This window comes from Lissotriton vulgaris, chromosome 6 (genome assembly GCF_964263255.1).
Source record: "Lissotriton vulgaris chromosome 6, aLisVul1.2, whole genome shotgun sequence".
NCBI lineage: Eukaryota > Metazoa > Chordata > Amphibia > Caudata > Salamandridae > Lissotriton > Lissotriton vulgaris.
The window spans coordinates 1,059,996,141-1,060,017,957 of NC_141694.1; the positions used below are offsets into that span (position 1 = coordinate 1,059,996,141).

General features: G+C 43.8%; 1 protein-coding gene across 1 annotated transcript in view; it reads right to left on the reverse strand.

Annotated features, from left to right (window-relative positions):
• Positions 1-3,895: 3,895 nt before the first annotated feature.
• Positions 3,896-21,817, reverse strand: part of GALNT2 (polypeptide N-acetylgalactosaminyltransferase 2) — an 810,495-nt gene continuing 792,573 nt past the window's right edge. The window contains exons 15-16 of the mRNA XM_086927129.1: positions 6,185-6,304; positions 3,896-4,338 (exon numbers count right to left, since the gene is read on the reverse strand). Of these exons, the coding sequence (XP_086783255.1) occupies positions 4,183-4,338; positions 6,185-6,304 (276 nt within the window). The 3' untranslated portion in view covers positions 3,896-4,182. The remainder of the gene's footprint in view (positions 4,339-6,184; positions 6,305-21,817) is intronic.

Sequence of the window (21,817 nt, forward strand, 5' to 3'; positions counted from 1 at the left end):
AGGCGAGGATTATACTGCCCAAAACGCCTTCAGGGCGGACCCTCCCCGTATGGTGGTAAGTAAGCCGTTCATGAGTTATGTAATCTTGCTAACTGCTCCAACTGCCACTCTGATGACTTTTCAGTTTCAAATTGCAGATGTTGACATTCGTGTGTTCAGTGGTTTTGGTTCGGTCCCTTACGCTGCTGTTGTTTTTCTTGGTAACGACGGTTCGAAACAGGACCAGTGAATATGCTCTTGGCGTGTCTCGCGCAAAGAATGAGGCGGAGATGACAGTGTGAAGGGACTATATGCCTGGATAATGGACACTGTGAAAGGACTATGATGTTACGGAACTCCCTATGGCTCATGGGAGTTGATGGTTTTGCTTTAAGTTTTGACTTTTGGGCTGCTATGGAAATTGTTAAATAATAAAGCGAAGAAAGACTTAGCATAATCCTCTCCTCCGTGCCCTTCATACAATTGAAACTTACTGTTACGATGCTAGGCAAATTTCTATTCATGCTGCTTCAAATATGGACTCATTAAGTTATGCATTGCGACATTGTGCAATAGTACTGCAGAGCAGTGGTTCTTAACAGTGGACTCTGTGCGGTGGGGGGATTGATGGTCCTAGACGACTGCTCTGAAAATTAAATAATATTAACAGATTAATAAAGTGTACATAAATGAAGAAGCAAACTATAAAATGTAACATTTTAAAATGTTCTGTAAATGTGAAGGCATTTGAAATTGGAGGCTAGAAATTACGTTGGCATGCTTATAATGATACAAATTAAAAAAAACATTTTTTATTTTACATTTGAAAATTAAATACAATATTTCACCATTTATGTTTTTGTTTGGTCAATGCTAGTTTCCATAATTTTGTTTATTGTTTTGTGATTCAAATCAATGAAATGGCTTAGGCAGGGTCCTTGGGGCCAAATAATGACTCAGTGGGAGTTCACGGATTCCAGTAATGATTCAGTAGGGAGGCTCGGATTCCAGTCATGATTAAGTGGAGATCCACAGAAGTTAAAAAGTTAAGAACCAATGCTGTAGAGCGTTTGTTCAGAAGATTTTGTTGGTCCTTTTGTCTGACATTTTTAGCTGTGTAGTGGTCTTAGATAATTTATTTACGTATTTTTAAGATGTATTATTAACTACACGCTAAGCACACTAAGCATATTTTTAACAAAAGTCTAATCCTTTTTTAATGAAATTGGCATTACAAGATACAGATCATTTCTTTCAACCTGCTTTTTCTGGAATTTTTCATTTTGATTTGAGTCAACTGTAAAATGTAATATGTCCTGAAGCAAACCTTGTAGTGGGGATTGAGCAGGGGAGAAGAATCACTTAACACCTCTTCCACGAAGCGGAAACTACGGTCTTTAGTAAAATGCACCTGTGGGGTTTGAATACAAATAGTCATGGGTGTGCTTATTCAGTATTATTGAAGATCAAAAAGGCAGTAACTTTTTCTGGAAAGTATTTTATTTCTTTATTTAAGTTAAACAATTTTCAGGGATGGTTTCCATCTATAAAATGAGCAAGTACAATTTCTGTACATCAAATATTTTAATCCAGACGGAAAATAAAACCCATATCTCTTACTTTCTGAGAAATGAAACAAATGTAATCATAGCGGTCCTCCGTTCCCAGAAGAGAGAAAAATAATTGCAAAGAAGACTTCATTAATATATGTAGGTGTGGGAAGGGCAAACAAACATGTTTATTTTTGTTTAAATTCAAGCTGGTAATCTCTAGACTTAAAGAAAAATAACCACTTCACAGCAAGTAACTTTGGCACACTGCATCATGTAAACATATCTAAACATCAAAAGCAATACTAATTTATTACCAGTTCTGCTCAAGTACTGTTCTAGTGATGCAATTAGATTATCGTACAGTGTATAACTTAAGACGGGCAAAGCCTGTGCATATGGTCAATGGGATTAATAGGATGTCGAGCGGTTTCAGCTCATTGATAAAAGCAGACTGTTCAAACTGGTATTAGAAGGTAAACACCGGGTTAGTTCCTCCATTCATGATTCACCGCCGGGTTGTTCCCATGCACCAACTAAATAGCTGGATTCATGAATACAAGCAATAAACAAAAATGTTTGTCACAACTGGACTCTTTTCCACTACTTCAAGGAAAATATCTTATATCAATGTCATAAACCTGATTATTGAATATATACATACATTTGGTGCAAAATCTAGTCTTTCAGAAAGTGAAAAATAATACAATCCATAATCCCAAGACAATATGTAAAAACATTTTTTTTTAAAACAATGCAGAGTCTCTTAAATACTCACCAGTTCATTTCCCCCCCACAGAGACAGTTTGTATGACATGATGTAAAAATATCACACTTCTTTAATCTCATTAGTTGGGACATAGAGAAACGGAAGAGGTCCCGGCACCGCCTGTGTGCAATTACAGTGCCTCATTCATTTCATTTTAAAGGTCTATTTCATTTAGAAACTGTATGTTATGCTCTAAAATTGGCTTTGTATTAATTTGGATCATATCATCAATACGGTTATCCTGGCTTTTTGATTACATCGAATTCAATGTTTAGACGACATACCGGCACATATCTGTGCTTTGCTGAAGAAGTCTTTTACACTGAAGGGACTCCGCGTCTAACAGAGTAGAAAGTAGTATTGGAAGTGACGGAGGACAACATAACTTCTGCTTATGTTACATTATAGCACACCACGCGACCGCATTTTCACTAGTTCGGTATGACTAGCCAATGCCCATGGCTGGACATCCTGGGAATGACGCTAGAGTCTGGGGGAATTAAGCTGTCAGATTGTTGTGTTGCCTATACCTTTACCTATTGGCCTATACTGGTTGAATTCAAAAGACATACAAAAAAATGCCAAATTGAACACCAAACAATGCAGATAGCAGTGCAATCCCCCACTAGATTCAACAAACAGAAGGAGAAATTGTATTATTTTGTCTTGTTTTTCGATGGGGTTGAGTGGTACCCTGGAGAGCCGCTAAACTAGCACCATGCAGCAAAGTACATATAAAGGCCTTGTTTAACAAACTCAGGTCTGCTGGACGCAACAGGTGGAGGTATGCACGTATTTAAGTCACATGGCAAACAAATGAAACCAAGGGAGCCACACTGTTCTTTTCGGATATTTACACAAACACATAAAAGGGAGTGGGGAGGAGGAGAAAAAACATGTCTAAAACAAATGATACTATACAGATTCAATAGACACCGAGGACACATCTCAATATCACAGGATCCAAAAACGGCAGACGAAATTGTTTTAACAACAATCTTAAGTATTACAGGGTGCTCTAATTGCTCCTCTTCTCAGGCAGCTGCTTCATAGGGCAAGAGAGTGGAGAAAATCTCTAATGCAGTTCAATGCAACATGCCCAAATACAGCAATGGACACAGACTGCACACTCCTTTCCAAAGGTTTGTTCAAATCTCGCATTGCAGTTTTTTTTGTGTGTAAAAGATTCTTCATATTTGCAGACAATTAGAGGCTGAAGAAAATATAAATTGACGGGACTCGACAATAAATGTTGATATATCTATGAATGTATGTATGTATATGTATATGTATATATATATATATATATATATATATATATATATATATATATATATATATATTTACTTTTAATTGTAGAAAAGTTCAGAATCAAATATAACAATCGTACTCAGGGTTGGAGAGAGAGAAAAAGACTACAACTCTTCTACATGAGTTTTTTCCAATTATGAAAAACCACACTTGATACAAAGGCGAATGGAAACTTCACATGGTCTGCTTGCACAACTCTCTCCCTCTACGCCGCCCAACCAATCTTCTTTCCTTTCGCTCATAGCAGTTTGTTCTGTGCCTTACATCCGTTGTCTCGGCGTTCCGCTTCTTTTCCTTGGCGCGTCGGACATGCAATGGGAGAGCCAGCGCGCTTATTGGTATGTCTTCATAAATAAAGGAACTGTCCGCCATGATGCCTCGCGAGATGATCCTACAGTGTTCCACTTCCGCTGAACATACGCGCTGGGCTTTTCCTGCTTCCAACACAAAGATGGAATACTGAGGTATATTGTTCCGTGGAAAGTTTAAGAAATTTATCAGTAATGCAATCAGTCAACACTTTTTTCGAGGTCTGTGAAATGAGAATGTTCCAATTCTCCTCGTTGAAGCCTTCTACTGCTGCAGATTTAATGTGAACTTCCACTGCTGTGTCAAAGACTGGCTGCAGACCTCGACAGTAAGGCCTCCATTTTTGGCATTTCGACTGTCTAAACACAGGTTACTGCCCACATGCCTCAGTTTAGAGTTGCTTTCAATTTGTTCCCATTTCTGAAAAAGAAAAAAAATATTAACCCATGATACACGTAATGTAAATGTAATTTATATTTATATAGCGCATTATCACCAACGGTCTCTAAGCGCTTGCTTCGGGAACCCGTCCTGGTTTTTCACTGTAGCTAATGACTTTTGAATGATATCATCCTATTGTCACATTGAGCAGGCTTCGAATTTAATTCAATCTGATTGCAGCAGACATAAGAGGGGGAAGGGTGTATTTTATAAGGTAAGCTGTCCACTGCCAATACAAAGGTGCTTGACTTTCTTATACACCCATGCTGACAGGTATCACTAACACATTGTCAATACACGTGAGATCAAGTGGTGGGCTAAAGAAGTTTGATTTTCCGTGAACAGGGGGGCCAGGAAACCAAGAGGGGGTATCCAAGGCAGTGATCAGTTGAGTGCTTGAGAGTTAAATCTGTCCCTGCTCAGTCTTTTTTCAAATAGATATTAAACCTAAACACATTAAAACCAAGGCTGCCCCTTACATACAGTGAAAACAAGACAACAATCAATAAGAGGGAAGCATATTCAAATACAGCTTTACTTATAAACTGTATATTAGCCATCCTGGTGTGCTGACGTGTTGTACTGGCAGAAGCACTATTACCCAACAGAATGGGCCCTGCCTATCAGTTACCAAACGCAAAAATATGATGGAAGTAATTCCTGCAATAAGTCTAACCACTAGCAATATCTTGGGGTAGCATTACAACCCATTGTTATTTTGTCCACAATGCCACCTCATTTTGGACCCATTTATATTCAAATTCATCATGGCTCTGCTCCGACAGAAACAGTCCAGTATGAACTGCCAGGTCCTCCTCCCTAAACCGGAACACCAGCAACCCAAGACCTAGAACGCCTTGATTGAGGCTCGTCAATCAAGGGGTATCTTGATTCCTGTGGCACGGTGAGCACAGGACCTCAGGTCTGCATAGACCCTTTCCACAAGGCGGTACATCAAACATACAGAAGGTAATAGGAGGCATGCTTGCAATAAGTCTAATGACTGGAAATCCTCGGGTAGCATTCCAACCCATCGTTCTTTTGCCCACTATACCACCTCAATTTGGACTCACCCATATGCAAATCAGTCTTGGCACGGCTCAAATAGGAACAGTACACCCATGAACAGCCAGGCCAGGCCCGGTCCTCCATGACCGGCACACAAGCAACCCAAGGCCAGTTTTGCCCTGATTGGGGCTCGTCAGTCGGGTGTAGCTTGGTTCCAGGGGCACGGTAAGCATGGTACCCAGGTCAGGGCATACCCTTAACACTGAGGGCGGTATATCAAATACACAAAAGGTGATGGGGGGAACACTTGCAATAAGTCCAACGACAAGCAATCGCTCAGGTGTGCTGAGGTGCTCTATAAAGTTACTGGCAGAACTACAATTACCCAACAGAATGGACCCTGCTTATAAGTGACCAAGCACATAAAAGATGATGGAAGGAATGCTTGCAATAAGTTTAACCACTGGCAATAACTTGGGGTACCATTAGTACCCATCGTTCTTTTGCCCACTGTGCCACTTCAGTATGGCCCCATCCTATGTAAATTAATCTTGACCTTGCTTCAATAGGAACATCCCTGTTCGAACAGAAAAGGGAGATAGTGGGGTAGAAAGAAACAGAAACTAAAGGAAGAAGCAAAAAGTGAAAAAGAACTTGCAATATTGAGAAAAGTACACAAAATGTCAGGTGGTGAAAGAAAGCAGCAGATGGATGAAAAATTAAAGTAGATCAACTGGGCAAGGTGAAATGTGTTTATTTTCTATGTATTTATTAATAGTAGTGGTACTATTACAAATTAAGCACTGGCTATGCTCACCTGTCTGCTGTCGTTTTCCCTACAACCTTGCAGTTTTATAAGTGCTCCAGGAGCTCTGTCCACAACAGTGAGGCATAAATCCATGTGTTTTACCGACTTGTCCTTGGTTAAAGCCCATTCCTGAAACACAGTAATAAAAACACAACATTAGCTTCAAGTACCCTTTGGCATTAAGAATCAAAGCTTGCATAGGTTACTTTGTGCTGATTTTTGCTTTAATGTTAATATCAGCTCAAATTGCGACAATCAACTAAAACCACAAAGTGAACATCTAACTTTCTGATGTTTGCCAACAAACAGGATTCATTTAAAAGAATCGCAAAGGTGGAAGGGTGAAAGGTCTAAAAAATCTGTCATGAGCCATGATGAAGTGACATCTCAGATGGGCCCCCAGTTGTATCTTGTAATAGATCATCCCCTACAGCATCGTAGGCGCTCCTGACATACTTTCGCCTGGAATCCTTTTATAGACTCGTATCATTCACGATCTGCAATGACTGGGCGAGAGTAAAAAGGCAGTGTCCTTGTGATGACAAATCATTTCAATCAAATATACACTGTACTCTTTTCTGCACTTTATATAGCCATCCCAGACGACAAATCTTAAAACCTCTCTTGTTAACCTGGGGCCTAAGGAAAGCAAGAGATGCCTATATTAAACTTAGGTCCTTAGATGATTGTCTTACTATCAGTACAGTGAGCCTCTTTCTGAATACAATTTTAAGAGTGAGAAGGACCATCGTCGTGGGATAACAAGAGTTAATTAAGTGCTTTTTATTACTATGTATTTTAACTGATTGTACTATTTTATCCTTTTTAAACTTCTTTTTAACTGTAAAAAATCAAATCTTAGTAATGCTTAACTTAGAATGGAAAAATGAAATTTTAATTGTGCTTTTTATCTGTATACTTTTATGAATTGTGAATTCAATTCGAATAAAGTCTTTTTGATTTGATTTGATAAAAGAACCAAAGTTGTGGCACTATGTTCTAGCATGGACAATGGTCAGTGAACTTAAAATCACTTCACAGCATTTACTTTTAAAACGAGATCTTTGGGTCAATTAATCATATGCATCTTATCTGTCTGTACGGTTCATTCAACCACATGGCAGGAAATCATATAAAGTTTTTATTTGTGGCTCCTTTAGATATGAAAAGCTGTGTGGAGGAGAAAACGCACGCATATGGTAGGTAGCAAGCAAAAAGTCTGTTTTTAAAGCTGTAAGTGGAAAAGGTTTACTTTGTTTACAAATCAAATTATTTGACATTTCCGCATACTGACACACATCTAAAACAATATTTTTTAGTGATGAAATCCAAAAGACATTGAATGCCATCAGGAAAGGAGGTCTGTTCAATGTAAGTCGTGCAGGCTGGATCTGCGCCAGATTTCCAAGATAACAAAAAAAAAACTGAGTCTATTTAGAATAACTGTACGTTAACTGTAAGTAAATGTGTATATGCTGATAAACTAGCTTGGACTGAGCCATGGGTGACGTACACCTGAGAAGCTAGCATGGAAGGGTGACAAACTTGAGAAACTAGCATGGACTGAGCCATGGGTGACTTGCACCTGAGAAGCTGGCATGGACTGAGCCATGGGTGACTTGCACCTGAGAAGCTGGCATGGACTGAGCCATGGGTGACTTGCACCTGAGAAACAAGCATGGACTGAGCCATGGGTGACTTGCACCTGAGAAGCTGGCATGGACTGAGCCATGGGCGAATTACACCTCAGAAGCTGGCATGGACTGAGCGATGGGTGACTTGCACCTGAGAAGTTAGCATGGACTGAGCCATGAGTGACTTGAAGCTAGCATGGACTGAGCCATGGGCGATTTGCACCTGAGAAGCTGGCATGGACTTAACCATGGGTGACTTGCACCTGCGAAGCTAGCATGGGCTGAGCCATGGGTGACTTGCATCTGCGAAGCTGGCATGGACTGAGCCATGGGTGACTTGCACCTGAGAAGCTGGCATGGACTGAGCCCTGGGTGACTTGCACCTGAGAAGCTGGCATGGACAGTCATGGGTGACTTGCACCTGAGAAGCTGGCATGGACTGAGCCCTGGGTGACTTGCGCCTGAGAAGCTGGCATGGACTGAGCCATGGGTGACTTGCACCTGAGAAGCTGTCGAGGACTGAGCCATGGGTAACTTGCACCTGAGAAGCTGGCATGGACTGAGCCATGGGTGACTTGCACCTGAGAAGCTGGCATGGACTGAGCCATGGGTGACTTGCACCTAAGAAGCTAGCATGGACTGCACCATGGGTGACTTGCACTTGAGAAGCTGGCATGGACTGAGCCATGGGTGACTTGCACCTGAGAAGCTGGCATGGACTGAGCCCTGGGTGACTTGCACCTGAGAAGCTGGCATGGACAGTCATGGGTGACTTGCACCTAAGAAGCTAGCATGCACTGAGCCATGAGTGACTTGCACTTGAGAAGCTGGTATGGACTGAGCCATGGGTGACTTGCACCTGAGAAGCTGGCATGGACTGAACCCTGGGTGACTTGCACCTGAGAAGCTGGCATGGACAGTCATGGGTGACTTGCACCTGAGAAGCTGGCATGGACTGAGCCCTGGGTGACTTGCGCCTGAGAAGCTGGCATGGACTGAGCCATGGGTGACTTGCACCTGAGAAGCTGTCGAGGACTGAGCCATGGGTAACTTGCACCTGAGAAGCTGGCATGGACTGAGCCATGGGTGACTTGCACCTGAGAAGCTGGCATGGACTGAGCCATGGGTGACTTGCACCTAAGAAGCTAGCATGGACTGCACCATGGGTGACTTGCATCTGAGAAGCTAGCATGCACTGAGCCATGAGTGACTTGCACTTGAGAAGCTGGCATGGACTGAGCCATGGGTGACTTGCACCTGAGAAGCTGGCATGGACTGAGCCCTGGGTGACTTGCACCTGAGAAGCTGGCATGGACAGTCATGGGTGACTTGCACCTGAGAAGCTGGCATGGACTGAGCCCTGGGTGACTTGCGCCTGAGAAGCTGGCATGGACTGAGCCATGGGTGACTTGCACCTGAGAAGCTGTCGAGGACTGAGCCATGGGTAACTTGCACCTGAGAAGCTGGCATGGACTGAGCCATGGGTGACTTGCACCTGAGAAGCTGGCATGGACTGAGCCATGGGTGACTTGCACCTAAGAAGCTAGCATGGACTGCACCATGGGTGACTTGCATCTGAGAAGCTAGCATGCACTGAGCCATGAGTGACTTGCACTTGAGAAGCTGGCATGGACTGAGCCCTGGGTGACTTGCACCTGAGAAGCTGTCGAGGACTGAGCCATGGGTAACTTGCACCTGAGAAGCTAGCATGCACTGAGCCATGAGTGACTTGCACTTGAGAAGCTGGCATGGACTGAGCCATGGGTGACTTGCACCTGAGAAGCTGGCATGGACTGAGCCCTGGGTGACTTGCACCTGAGAAGCTGGCATGGACAGTCATGGGTGACTTGCACCTGAGAAGCTGGCATGGACTGAGCCCTGGGTGACTTGCGCCTGAGAAGCTGGCATGGACTGAGCCATGGGTGACTTGCACCTGAGAAGCTGTCGAGGACTGAGCCATGGGTAACTTGCACCTGAGAAGCTGGCATGGTCTGAGCCATGGGTGACTTGCACCTGAGAAGCTAGCATGGACTGAGCCATGGGTGACTTACACCTGAGAAGCTGGCATGGACTGAGCCATGGTGACTTGTACCTGAGAAGCTGGCATGGACTGAGCTTGGGTGACTTGCACCTGAGAAGCTGGCATGGACTGAGCCATGTGTGACTTGCACCTGAGAAGCTGGCATGGACTGAGCCATGGGTGACTTGCACCTAAGAAGCTGGCATGGACTGAGCCATGGGTTACTCGCACCTGAGAAGCTGGCATGGACTTACACTAATTGGACGTGACTTGCAACTGTAAATCATCACCAACAGCTGCATTCAATGCCAACTCAAAGTTCACAACCGCAAACCTCTGAGATTTATCGACATATTGAGATGTCATTATTTTGGTACTTCGTGGGATTTGAAAAAAACATTCTTCGGAGAGTTGACTTATGTAATTGTTGCTAAATAAAACATTTCAAAGAAATGGGCAGTGACCAAAGCATAATGAAAAGAGTATTATACAGAGAATGCAATATGATGGTTCTTCTCTCTTGAGGAAGTGATATTTTAATCAGAAAGGTCAGGAGTGTTTTTAACGCAGCCTAAATGCCATCTTTAGAAAAGTACATACAGCAATGAATAGCTGTGAGAGTTACTGTTATGCAGTGGAGCTGTTCTTTCCAAAGTTAAACTGGGGTTAACTTGATTAACAATCAATGTCACACTTATTGTCATCTTCTTAATCAAAACCCGTTAGTAGACAGCTGCCGTTTATTGTTCGAAATCTAAGAGCACTTTGTATTATATTAATTTAAATATTTTACCGCACTGATCTGATTTTAGGTGGCAGCACATTCTGGATACTGTGTACTTGTTTCATGCAGAGCAGTGCAACCCGCAGGAGCTAGAGTGGAGCGGCTATGAATTTTGGCCTGTTTGAGAAAGATATGTTACTTTCTGATTAACAGGAGATCATTACAGCCCTTGGAGGCGAGACTATATATCGGGGATGAGAAGAGATTTCAAGGGGAACTGATATCGGATGACCAGTAGTTCGCAGTTTCAGAGCCTCCGCGATCCCATGTCTGATGTTAAGTGGGAGAAAGGCAGAGTTAAAAAAAGAAATCTATACTACAGGAATCAGGCAGCAAGCGCAATAGCCAGGGGAAATGGCTTCAGAATATTTAACATTGATGGAGAAGGCACGGCTGCTGTTCTTCTCTTTAGCAGTTTTTGATTTCCAAGTCTGGGTAATGCACACGTTTCAATTCATTGCGAATTTTTCGGCAAGATAGTTCCACTTTTTAGTGATGACAATATTGAAAGTGGCGATGCATAGTATTATTGTATTCATTGCATTGAATTTTTATGGCTCGGCCTGTGTAGGCTGCGCACATGCGCAGTCTCTCTGGCGAGACATAATGACTTAGAGTGAGTTTCAGTAGCGAGGTTAAGCCCCACCCCTCTTTTCCATTGGCTGGTGCCACAGTTCATGCAAAATGGTGGCCAGCCATTGGAAAAGAGGTCCCTGTGATGTACTTCTTTCTCTTTTAGCCCCGTCCTTTTCAGACTGGCTTCCTTGACTTACTGCTATGGTAAAAGCTTTCTTATCTTCTTTATGGGGCCATCTGTTTCGCCCCATAAAGAAGATAAGGAAGCTTTTACTGCAGCAGTAAGTTGGGCTCTAAAAGAGAAAGCAGCACGTCGCCATTTTTGACACAAAGGAAGCCCCTCTACACGAGTTTCCTCTCTGTCCTTCAGCATCGACTCCAATAGCAGTGCTCCTATTTCATAGAAGCTAAGCACTCCAGACACGTTGGTGAGGAAGAGTGGCATGGCAGGAGTCCACCCTGCGTTTGCCTTTTTATCTTGTGCGCGGGTGCCCATCCAGTGACTTTGTCAGCATTTTCGTGCGCGGGTGCCTACCCGGCTTATTTAATCATTTATCTGCGTGGGTGCCCAGCCCGCGACTTTGCCCGTATCTCTATTTAAATTCAAGCGGGTGCCCACACCGTGTCTCACCGCCGCAGCACGAGCGAGGGAAGCTGTTGCCGGGCCGCTGCCTAGCGACCGGAAGTAGAAGAGGTAGGCGCGGCCAGTGCCTAAGGCGTGTCTGGAGCCTCGAGGGCGCCCACTCGAAGTGCCAGTCCCAGGAGAGAGGGGACTGGGTGAAGCACGGTGCACATATGAAGCGGGGCTCCTGTAAGTGAGGGAGAGCCCCGCCGGAGCCAGCAGCGAAGACCGGCGAGGAGAGGAGACCGGCAGAGTGAGAAAGCCCGGTAAGTGTGGCTCGCTAGGAAGGGCCAGTATGTCTAATTTCCGAGTCCCCGAGCGGGACTCCAACGTGCTGCCTACTGGTGCCCATTCCATGAGCGGCCCGCCTGATAGAGGGGCGCTCCATCATGGCCCAATGTAGTTTTCTCACATTGGGCGGCCCTGTCTTTCAACGGGCCGCCCCCATGAGGCAGGTATTATCTTGCACTAGGAGCCAGCCTGCTCCACCGATCTGGGGCATTCTTTGTTTAAAACTCCGTGCGGCTTCCATGCTTCTGGCCACCATTTATTTTAGAGTCCCCATGAGGGACTTGGGCGCATAATCATATCAGGATCCAGAGTGCTCCCAGACACATTTGTCTCTTCACCAATGTGCTTTGTTAGCCTGACTGCAGGCGAACCTCGGACAAGGTAATTGAATCCCCTTTTAGGATATAAATTATTAACATTTTGTTTTTTTAATATCCCAGTATTTTTTTTTTTTTATTAGGCGATCATCTGACACTACAGCTTAATCGCATTTGTGGGTATAATCACTGATTCCACAAGTAAATTCCGTTTCCACTTTCTTTTAGAGATGGCCCACTTGTTGCATCAATTATTTGAACCTTTTCATCTATTTTCTTATTCACAAACTGCATTCGATTCCCGGCATCAATGATTTACTTGAGACATAGCCATATATTTAACTATTCCTTTCATCCAGTACATAGAATTCCTGACCCACCCCACCCCCACAGACTATTGCTTGAGCTCCTTAAATCTCATGACCACTGTAGGTAGAATGGACCTTATTTGGAATTATTTTTTAACTCTTTTAGATGGCTACGAGTTAATCAGTGCAAATAACAACATAGCAATTACATATTTGGCTCATCACCTTTCTCTATTATACACACCTTCATATTTCATCTAATTCTTAGGCACTGTATGATCAATTCAACACTGAGCACAGTCAAGATGCATTAAATATTAAAGCTGTTCTATGCCTGTAGTACTAGACACTAGTTATCTGTTTTTCAAAACTTATCCGGTTATAGCAGTTGTGTAAGGCTAAATGAGAAGAGTTAATATAACACCCAGGATAATGTGCTACATGGCTAAATACTTTAAAGTTTCCTAAAGGGGAGACTGTTGCATTGCAAATGCTTGTTTTTTTAGTACTTGCTACCCCGACAGGGCCTTGAAACGCTTTACGCTGGGCAGCATACTGTTCTGAAACTCAAGGTTGGCGGTTAATTCAGTTGCTATTGTGGGTTATTGGCCTCTCAAGGATATCATTCCATAAACTGAATTTAGTGTCTTGTGGTAGATTCAATTAGTAGGAGTTAGGTGTGACTGTTAGTTGGTAGGGTTTGTGAGTTCATGCAGATGGAAGGTGGGATTAGTAGAGGAGCTAGAGGTGATAAGGTACTGCTAGGCTGCAGGGTATGACTTTCAAAGATAAACAGGTTGTGATCTTTGAGATGAGATGTGGGCAAGTGACAGAAAAACAAAAGTATGGTTTAAGGCAAACGTGCAGATGAATTGGAATAGGCTGTACTCAAGCAGAGACGTTATGCAAAGGATGGAAGGTAAGGAGAGACCAGAATCATACGTGTTAAGTCCAGATCAACATTTTCATGCAGGGGTTCAGGTACATAGTGCTTGAGCCTGATCAGAATACATCTACTAGCATGGTCCATTTTCTTGGGGCTTTACAAGTACCTCAGTCCTGTTTGAGTAAAGATGTTCACACTGCTTAGTTATTGGTCAAAGGCATTTCTAACATTCTTTATACCACTTTGGTAATCCTTATTGCTACAAACGAAAGATACACACATTATTGAAATTTCACCACATAAGGTATGCAAAGTTCACACCTTTGTGAAGTTTAAAATTAGCTTAATTTTGAACAAGTTCCTCTGTAGGTGACATTTTCTGACAAATATATTTACCTTGTCAGCAATACTTTCTCACAAACCATTTTTAAAGAGGAATACTCCAACCTAAGGTAGGATTTTACTGTAGTTTTCACTTGTAGAACTTACTTTTGTTGTTTTGGCTATTTTCTTAAACAATAAAATAAAACGTTTGCAAAATTTGCAAGATTAAAGAACAACACTTTTAAACAACCCTATTTCAAGCCCAACCATATTTTATTAGCGATCAATGCTTATTTTTTACTATAACGTCCTGACAAATTTGGAACTATGTTATGTATAGTGTCATTATTAACATAATGGCCAGTCTCAAAGTTAGCAATGCTTAGGTCACACGACCGAAGATTTAGACAGTAAGGGTTTGAAATGTCCCCTTTTCATCTGGGATTATTAGGAGCCAAATGGGAGGTTGCTTGCCATTGGAAAGACAGTACCTCCCCAGATAAAATGGCCTGGGCTGAACCTCGCATGCAGTTTCGTGGCAAACCGAATCACACCTGCCTTAACCATGCATATGCATATCCTTGGATGCTCATGACGAGCTGAGCTCGTTATGAGCCACGGCGCTCCAGTGCTCATGACGAGCTCAGCTCGTCATGGCCCGTGGAACGCTCAGGTGCGGGGAGAATTCCCCTGCTGTGCTGAGAGTTCCACGGGAGGCAATACACCTGTGACGAGCTGAGCTCGTCATGAGCACAGGAGCGTCGTAGCTCATGACGAGCTGAGCTCGTCATGAGCATGGGAGCACTGTGCGCGCCACCCTCACCCCCAGCAAAGCGGGGGATTAACCCCAGCAGCGAAGGGGTTAAGGCAGTGCGCGGTTTAGATGCGTGGATGGGCAGGGAGAGGAACGGGAAGGATTGGGAAAGGAAACTATGGGAGGTGGTCTGGTAAGTGGGGCTGGGGCACGGTTTTGGGGGGTAGTTTATAGGGATGGGGTAGCTTTTAGGGCTCAGGGGGATCAGGTTGTTTTTAGGGCTCAGGGGAAAATAGGACTGATTTTAGGGCTCAGGTTGTTTTTAGGGCTCGGGGGATGGTGTATTTAGGGGTCTGGGGACTGATTTGATTTTAGGGCTGTGGGGTCAGAGTTGTTCTTAGGGCTCATGGGGGCGGTCTGGGGTGTGGTCTTTACCACAAAATTGCGTGGTAAAGGCATGTGTTGTAAAGGAACAGATTAAGACACATTAGTTGTTTGGGCAGCGTTGTAGACACTCCGATGGTTTACCCACGCGTGCCTCTGTCATACAACCCCGCTCCAGCTGTTAGTGAATGGAAAAATGGCCTGGACCGCTGTATGAATATGGAGAAATCCGTATATGTGACTGAAGGATGTCCCCAGAAATACACCCACATCTGGCGAGCATGGGCCGACTATTGGGGAATATGCCTGGAAACAATAAATACCATAGCCGGGATGCTCAATGACGAAATTAGAAAAGTTGGGGGCTAGTGTCTCTGACAGAGAGGTTGCTGCTCTACCTTGGTACGGAGAAGAAAAACAGAATGGGATGAGATTAACTGGGAGGGTATGGGGGCCCAAGTAGGATAATGTCTGACTATTGTTGGTTATCTCTGTTATTTACTGAAAAAGGAAACATTTGCATTGATGGCAAAGTCAAACATCAATCTCCTACCAAGGTTATAAATGTGTTATAAAAAAATGATGCGTGGAGGGGAAGCAGGGTGTGCCGCAGCTCTGGCACATATTTCAACTGTAACAACAAGCCGAATTTCGAGAAGGCACCACAATGCTGTAAGAAGACCCTCCTTGACAAAGTCAGGCGCTCTGGCGGGCGTGCAATGAATAGTTCTTAATCTGCAGTGCACAGGGAAGGTGCCAGGCTGGCAGCAGCAGTAGATGCCTTCCCTTACTCGCAGGACTGCGACAGCCCATGCAGCCTTAGTGCAGTACACGTTCAAAAAGCACAACAGGGGCAGCAGCAGTACACATTCACACACGCACTCTTACAAAACAAGCTAAACTCCTCTAAGACACGCTGCATCCCCATAGGTGTTTTAGAAAGGAGCAGGGTATCATCCGCAAACATTAATGCAGGTATTTTGCGGTTAGCAAGTCTTGGGGAGTCAATATCCTTGACGGCAAGAAGATCCTTAATCAACCAGTTAAGGAATAGCGAGAAAAGGGTTGGCGCAAGCACACAGCCCTGTCTCACCCCCTTTTCTACGGGGAAGGGAGCTGTTAACTCACCATTCTAACCGAACCTTACCCTGGCAAAGGTTCCCTCGTGGAGGCGTTTGACCTGCTGACAGAGATAGGATGGGGCTCCCATGTCAAACAATAAGCCCCACAGCTGTTCGCGGTCTACCATAACAAACGCAGATTTGAGGTCCACGAATGTAAGGTAGAGGCTACTACCCTCCAGTACTATATTTTTCAATAGGTCATTTAAAGTCTAAATAACTGTTCTATGGTCGAGGTTTTTGGTCTAAAGCCTGCTTGTAGGGGAGTTAAGATATTAAGGTCTTCCATCCAATCCTGATGTCTTCCTAGTAGGACTCGATCTAAAATCTTCTGAGTTACATCGATAAGGCTAATCGGCCTATAATTTGCTGGTTCTAGGGGGGGGGGGGGGGGGGGGTGAGCCTTTTTTTGTGAATAGGAATATTCTCAGACCCTGCCTAACTTATGGGTATTGCCATACCATGAAGGATAGCATTAAAAAAGGGTCTGCCGATATGGAGCCCATACTACCTGTTCGTTCCTATATAAATCACCAGGGATCCTATCCAGACCAGAAGCTTTATTTGGTAATACTTTGGCCATGGCCACTTATACCTCGGCCAATGTGCAAGGGGGTATATCTCCTGAAGAGTCAAAAGTTTGAGTGCTAACCGGTATCCTTATCTCACTGGCTCCATTATGTAGGCTAGAGTATAAAACTTTAAAATGGGCTCGCCAAACTTCCTCCCCAATGTTTGCTCGATAGCAGACCTGCCCTCGGTTTTTCCGGTTTTAATCAGATTCCAAAAACCTCTTGTATCTTTATTATCTAGGCCACTCTTAATGGACGGCCATCTTTCAATCTCCCATTCAGATTTGGCAGCTAAAAGAATTTTCTTTAAAGACACCCTTTCTTCCCTTATATGATTACTATTCCCCTCCTTAAGGTTTGACAACAGGGCACTCTTTGCATCCCTACATGCCCTGTTGTACCAGGTTTTTTTTTACTCTACGTTGATTACCTTTATTGGGCTTGCTACTATATAAAAAAGTCCGCCAGGGTTGCAACAAAATCCTGGTGAATTTTTCCTAAGCCTTCTAGGGGTTCTGCGTTATCACTATGTCCGGAGGCAAGGCTTGACTTTTCCAGAAGTGGTGTAATACAGTTATACATAGAAGACATTTCTTCTGGTGATTGTGCTATTGTGCCCCAGCGTATCCTTCTCCCTCCTTCGACCACTATTAAATTGTGAGGTGGTGGATTGTCCGGACCTTGCCCTACTTCCAACGAATGGCTATCTAAAATTACAACCAACGGGTTGTGGTCACTCTCTCCACGACAATGGACAGAAAAATTCAGAACCTTGTGCCAGGCTTCCACATTTATCAGAATATAATCAATTGTAGATGCGTGGCCGTTTCTATCAAAGTTAAAATGCCCAGGGTCGTCAGCAGAGAACCGACCATTACATGCCCTCAAAGAATAACCGAGGGTGAGCGAGATCAGTTGCAGTACTAGTGGAGACCAACCCTTACCCGGTAGCTATTGCACACAGGAATTGCCCAGGTTGAATCCTCATCGCTGGTAATAGAAGATGGTAAACCAATGAGGGGTTCAAAGTGGCAATTAAAATCCCCACCAATTAGAACCTGGGCTTTCCCAGACAACGTGGAAAGGAGAGCAGCCAGACAATCTAGCGCCGGTGACGTCTGCCCATACCTTACTGGGCGAGAGTAGACATTGATGATAGCCAATTTAGGAAGATTCCTGAGGGTAAGAAGAATACATAAAATATCGGGGGAATGGGTTTCTAACCTTTTTACCATACAACCCAAGTGGGTACCAACCCAAATACACAATCCCCCCGAAGGACTACCCCTTGGACCTTTCACAGCCGCTTCACAATATGCTGCGAAGCCTACTCTATACAGTAGATTTAGAACCCAAGTCTCTTGGAATAGGCAGATCTCATGAGAATCTATATAATCTCCCCAATCTGGGAGGTCCATTCTAGCGGTTAGACCCGCTATAACCCATGACAGAATCCTAGAACTCAGTCTTCTTTCTACCATTTCAGTCTCAGTCGCCAAAAAGGGCTCCCTATGTTGCAATGCTAATGGCGAGATCTCCTCCAATTCTCTCCTATAGTCCACTTCAGGGGCCTCAAAATGATTGTCAATACTTCCTAACATTTGGTGTTTTGATGGCAACTCACTAGTTGTCAACTTTTCAGGCTGGGGTACTGGAGACCGATTTCCCATCTCTCCAATGGGGAGACTATGTACGGCCTCCTGGGCACTATCGATAATATCTTTACTAATCTCCTCATTCACCAACTCATTACCAATCAACGACTGCTGGGTTATTACCTCAACTCCCACACCCAAAGTACATTCACCCAACTGCTTAATCATGATTAGTGTGTGATGGACAGTTGGGGTCAGTCAATCTACCTCATCTAATAAGCTAAATCTGTTGCCGACAGGGACTTTGGGTACTAGGAATATATCATCATTCCCTCCCCTATTGTGAACACTACCTAGCTGGGCTCTCACTTCTCAATTCTTGGCTAAATTTCCAAGTCTCTCTGTCAGGAAGGGCGGAGGATAAAAATAACTTAGCTCCAGGGTTTGAATTCTAGTTGTCGCCCTCGGCTGGCACCAATCACATATATATTGGACCACCCGCCTATCTCTAAAGTTGATACAACCAATCACAGTCAGCCGCAATATCTTTTACCCTCTGACCCACCCAATTTACTCAGCGTGCAATTAAAATTTCACTGTGCACCTGGGGTGGGAAGGGTCTATTTTTATTTAGCCAGTGAATAGACTTGTTTTTTAATTCAGTGTAAGTTTCCACACTACCTTTTTCCAGGTCAGGTACCTCAACCAATGCAACAACGTATGGTGAAGACTCGGGGGTAGATCAATACATGGGAGGGTGGGTTTAGTCTCACTAGTGTTTGGTATCAAAACATAAGAATCACTTTCCTTGTCTCTTCCAGGGATCTTTTCCACCCTATTTTTTTCCCGGGTTAAAGGTTCTGCTCTCACACCCAATGAGCGGCCCATCCCTCCTTGTACCACTGGACCACTGTCAGTGCCAGCCCCACCATTCCCAGAAAATGGGACAGCCACTGGATTACATATACTTGGAGTGGGCAGTTCGGGATTAAGGGTTACAGCATCTCGAGTTACATTGGTTGCCACATCAATTAGCCCAGGGCTTCCCCCCAGACTATTTTTTATAGATTCAAGGTTAGACACAGTTGACTGTTCAAAGTTTGCTAGTCTATCCTCAATTGATGACAGCCTCTCGAGTAGAGGTAACATAGATGATAAGATAAGTGCCCCAACTTTAGCCCAAAATGGGGGTTAGAAGCAGCCGGCAGGGTCCAAGTTCAAAGTATCTGGTGGAGGAATAGTTTTCTGGGGCTCTGCTGTCGTTGACAAGACTGTAGTCGTAGCCCCGCCGGACTTATTATTTTTTCCCCTTTGTGGACCCCCTCCTCGTTTCCTCTTAGACGCCTGTCCCAGTACGAGGTCCGTAGCTTGGGATATATGTTTAGTCACGGACCTTGTAGAAACATGTGGGGATGTGGCAGAGGCAGAGTCCACCAGTATTTGATCCCCAGACTGGGCTGTTAGGGGAGTTCCTGTATTATACCATTGCTTCCACCCAATTCATAGGAGCCACAATCTACAACTAGGTGCTGTACGGTGAGCGTGGCAACATTAGGGCCCCCAGAGATGATAGTTTTGAATGCAGGGGGTCCAACGATAGTCGGCGCTCAGTCAAGGCAATTTCATGGGCTAGCACTGAGGTGGCTCTGGTAATAAACTGATTAAGTGTCCCAGCTACACTCCCGCCCCTTACCACTTTCTTCCCATTTCCGCCGCGAGGTGTCATCGTAATCTGGGGAGTGCGTTAGAGACTTTCTTGGGATATCACACCCCACACCCAGATATAGAGCATAGTTAAACAATATGACTAACCTTGTAGTAGAAGTTTAGAGGGGGGCCCGGCCCGCCTTTAACGGCCTCAAACGGGCCCGCCCTTGGGCCGGGCTTCGCCTGGCACGCGCCCTACTCCGCTTTTCAAGCGCCTCCTGACGCTTACTGGTGGCATGAATGACCGTCGCCACTAGGGGGATGCCAGGACTTGTAATCCCTCTGCCCGCGTTGGTAGTTGGCAAGCAGCGGGAACAGCAGGAAGGTAAGGGTGGACGTTGCAGTCTCCCAAGAGCGTTTAGTGCGGCAAAGATGCAGTGTCCAGGCGTTTACAAGCAATAATGAAAATCATTTAGTTTAAAAATACATGTACTACGACAAAAACGAAGATAAAAAACTAACATTTTAACAACAGCAAACTGCTTCATTCAAAAGATAAAATATACTTAAGATGGCCTCAATGGAAAAAATTGTCCATCAGAATGTTAAAGCAATGGCTATTTGCCTACTAGATTATAGTCGGGTGATTATAGTAGTGTGAGCCTGAATCAACATTTTCACAATTAGACACTGATAGGATACACACAACCTTAACAGAGATACTAGAATATTTCAGAAGTATTACTGACATGTATCAGGCCCAGGTAATACCACAGAAAAGACTGAGAAATATCTTCCAGATGTAAAATTCCCTAAACTGCACCTAAGATAGCAGATTCTCTAAAGACACCCATTTTAGAAGATGAGTTACCCACTGCTTTGCTGCAGATTCAGTGAAAATGTCCTGACTCATTTTAGAGACCCTTTTGTTAGGTCCACTCCAAAAGGTGTTTAGTTCCTTTCAACAAGTCATTTCGGCCACCGATTACAATCTATTTTCTACTTTGTAGTATCTCAGACTTCAATAAAAGTTACAAAAGATGTGGCTGATGTTACACTTCTAAACACTCTACTGTCCTTCAGGTTTTTATAAAGAACAGACAAGCTGCTGCTGATATTAGACTAGTCATAAATGTGCCTGAACAGGCACAATGTAGTAATAATGGAATGATTCTTCACTCAGTAGATGTGGAGAAGAGATTATGTTGTGCTGACTGGAGATTCCACCAGAAGACACAGCTGAAAAATGATTTCAGCCCACAGCTAAGTCACTATGCTCTTACTGCAGATCTCCCCTGCTGACTGCTACTTTTTACAATCTTGATAGAGCAGCTGGTATAGAAGATTGCTATTGATGTTACTACTGATATCCATGAGGTGCAGACATACAGCCTGGATTATAAATTGGCTCTGTTCACAGACAACTTCCTATTCTTTCTACAGGATCAGATTAAACCAATGTTAGTGCTGAACTGAGAGTTGTAACGCTTTGGTAGATATCAGATTTCAAGATTAGTTGTACAAAAATAAAGAGGAATGGCCATATTGAATAGGCTAACGGATAGCTAGGTAACCTCAAATGTATCTTATTGGACTTGGGACAAAACATGATGTCCGGGGATTAACCTTCTTGCAAACAGCAAAGGTATAAGCATGCTTAATATTCCTGATCTAACAGAGACACTATACCAAGATCCATATCAGAGTAGGAGACTGGAAATAGATTTTGGTTGGGCAGGATGAATTGCCTGTAAATTGATTTTTTTCACAATGGTTGCTTTGTGTTTCTCAAACACTGATGTTCACG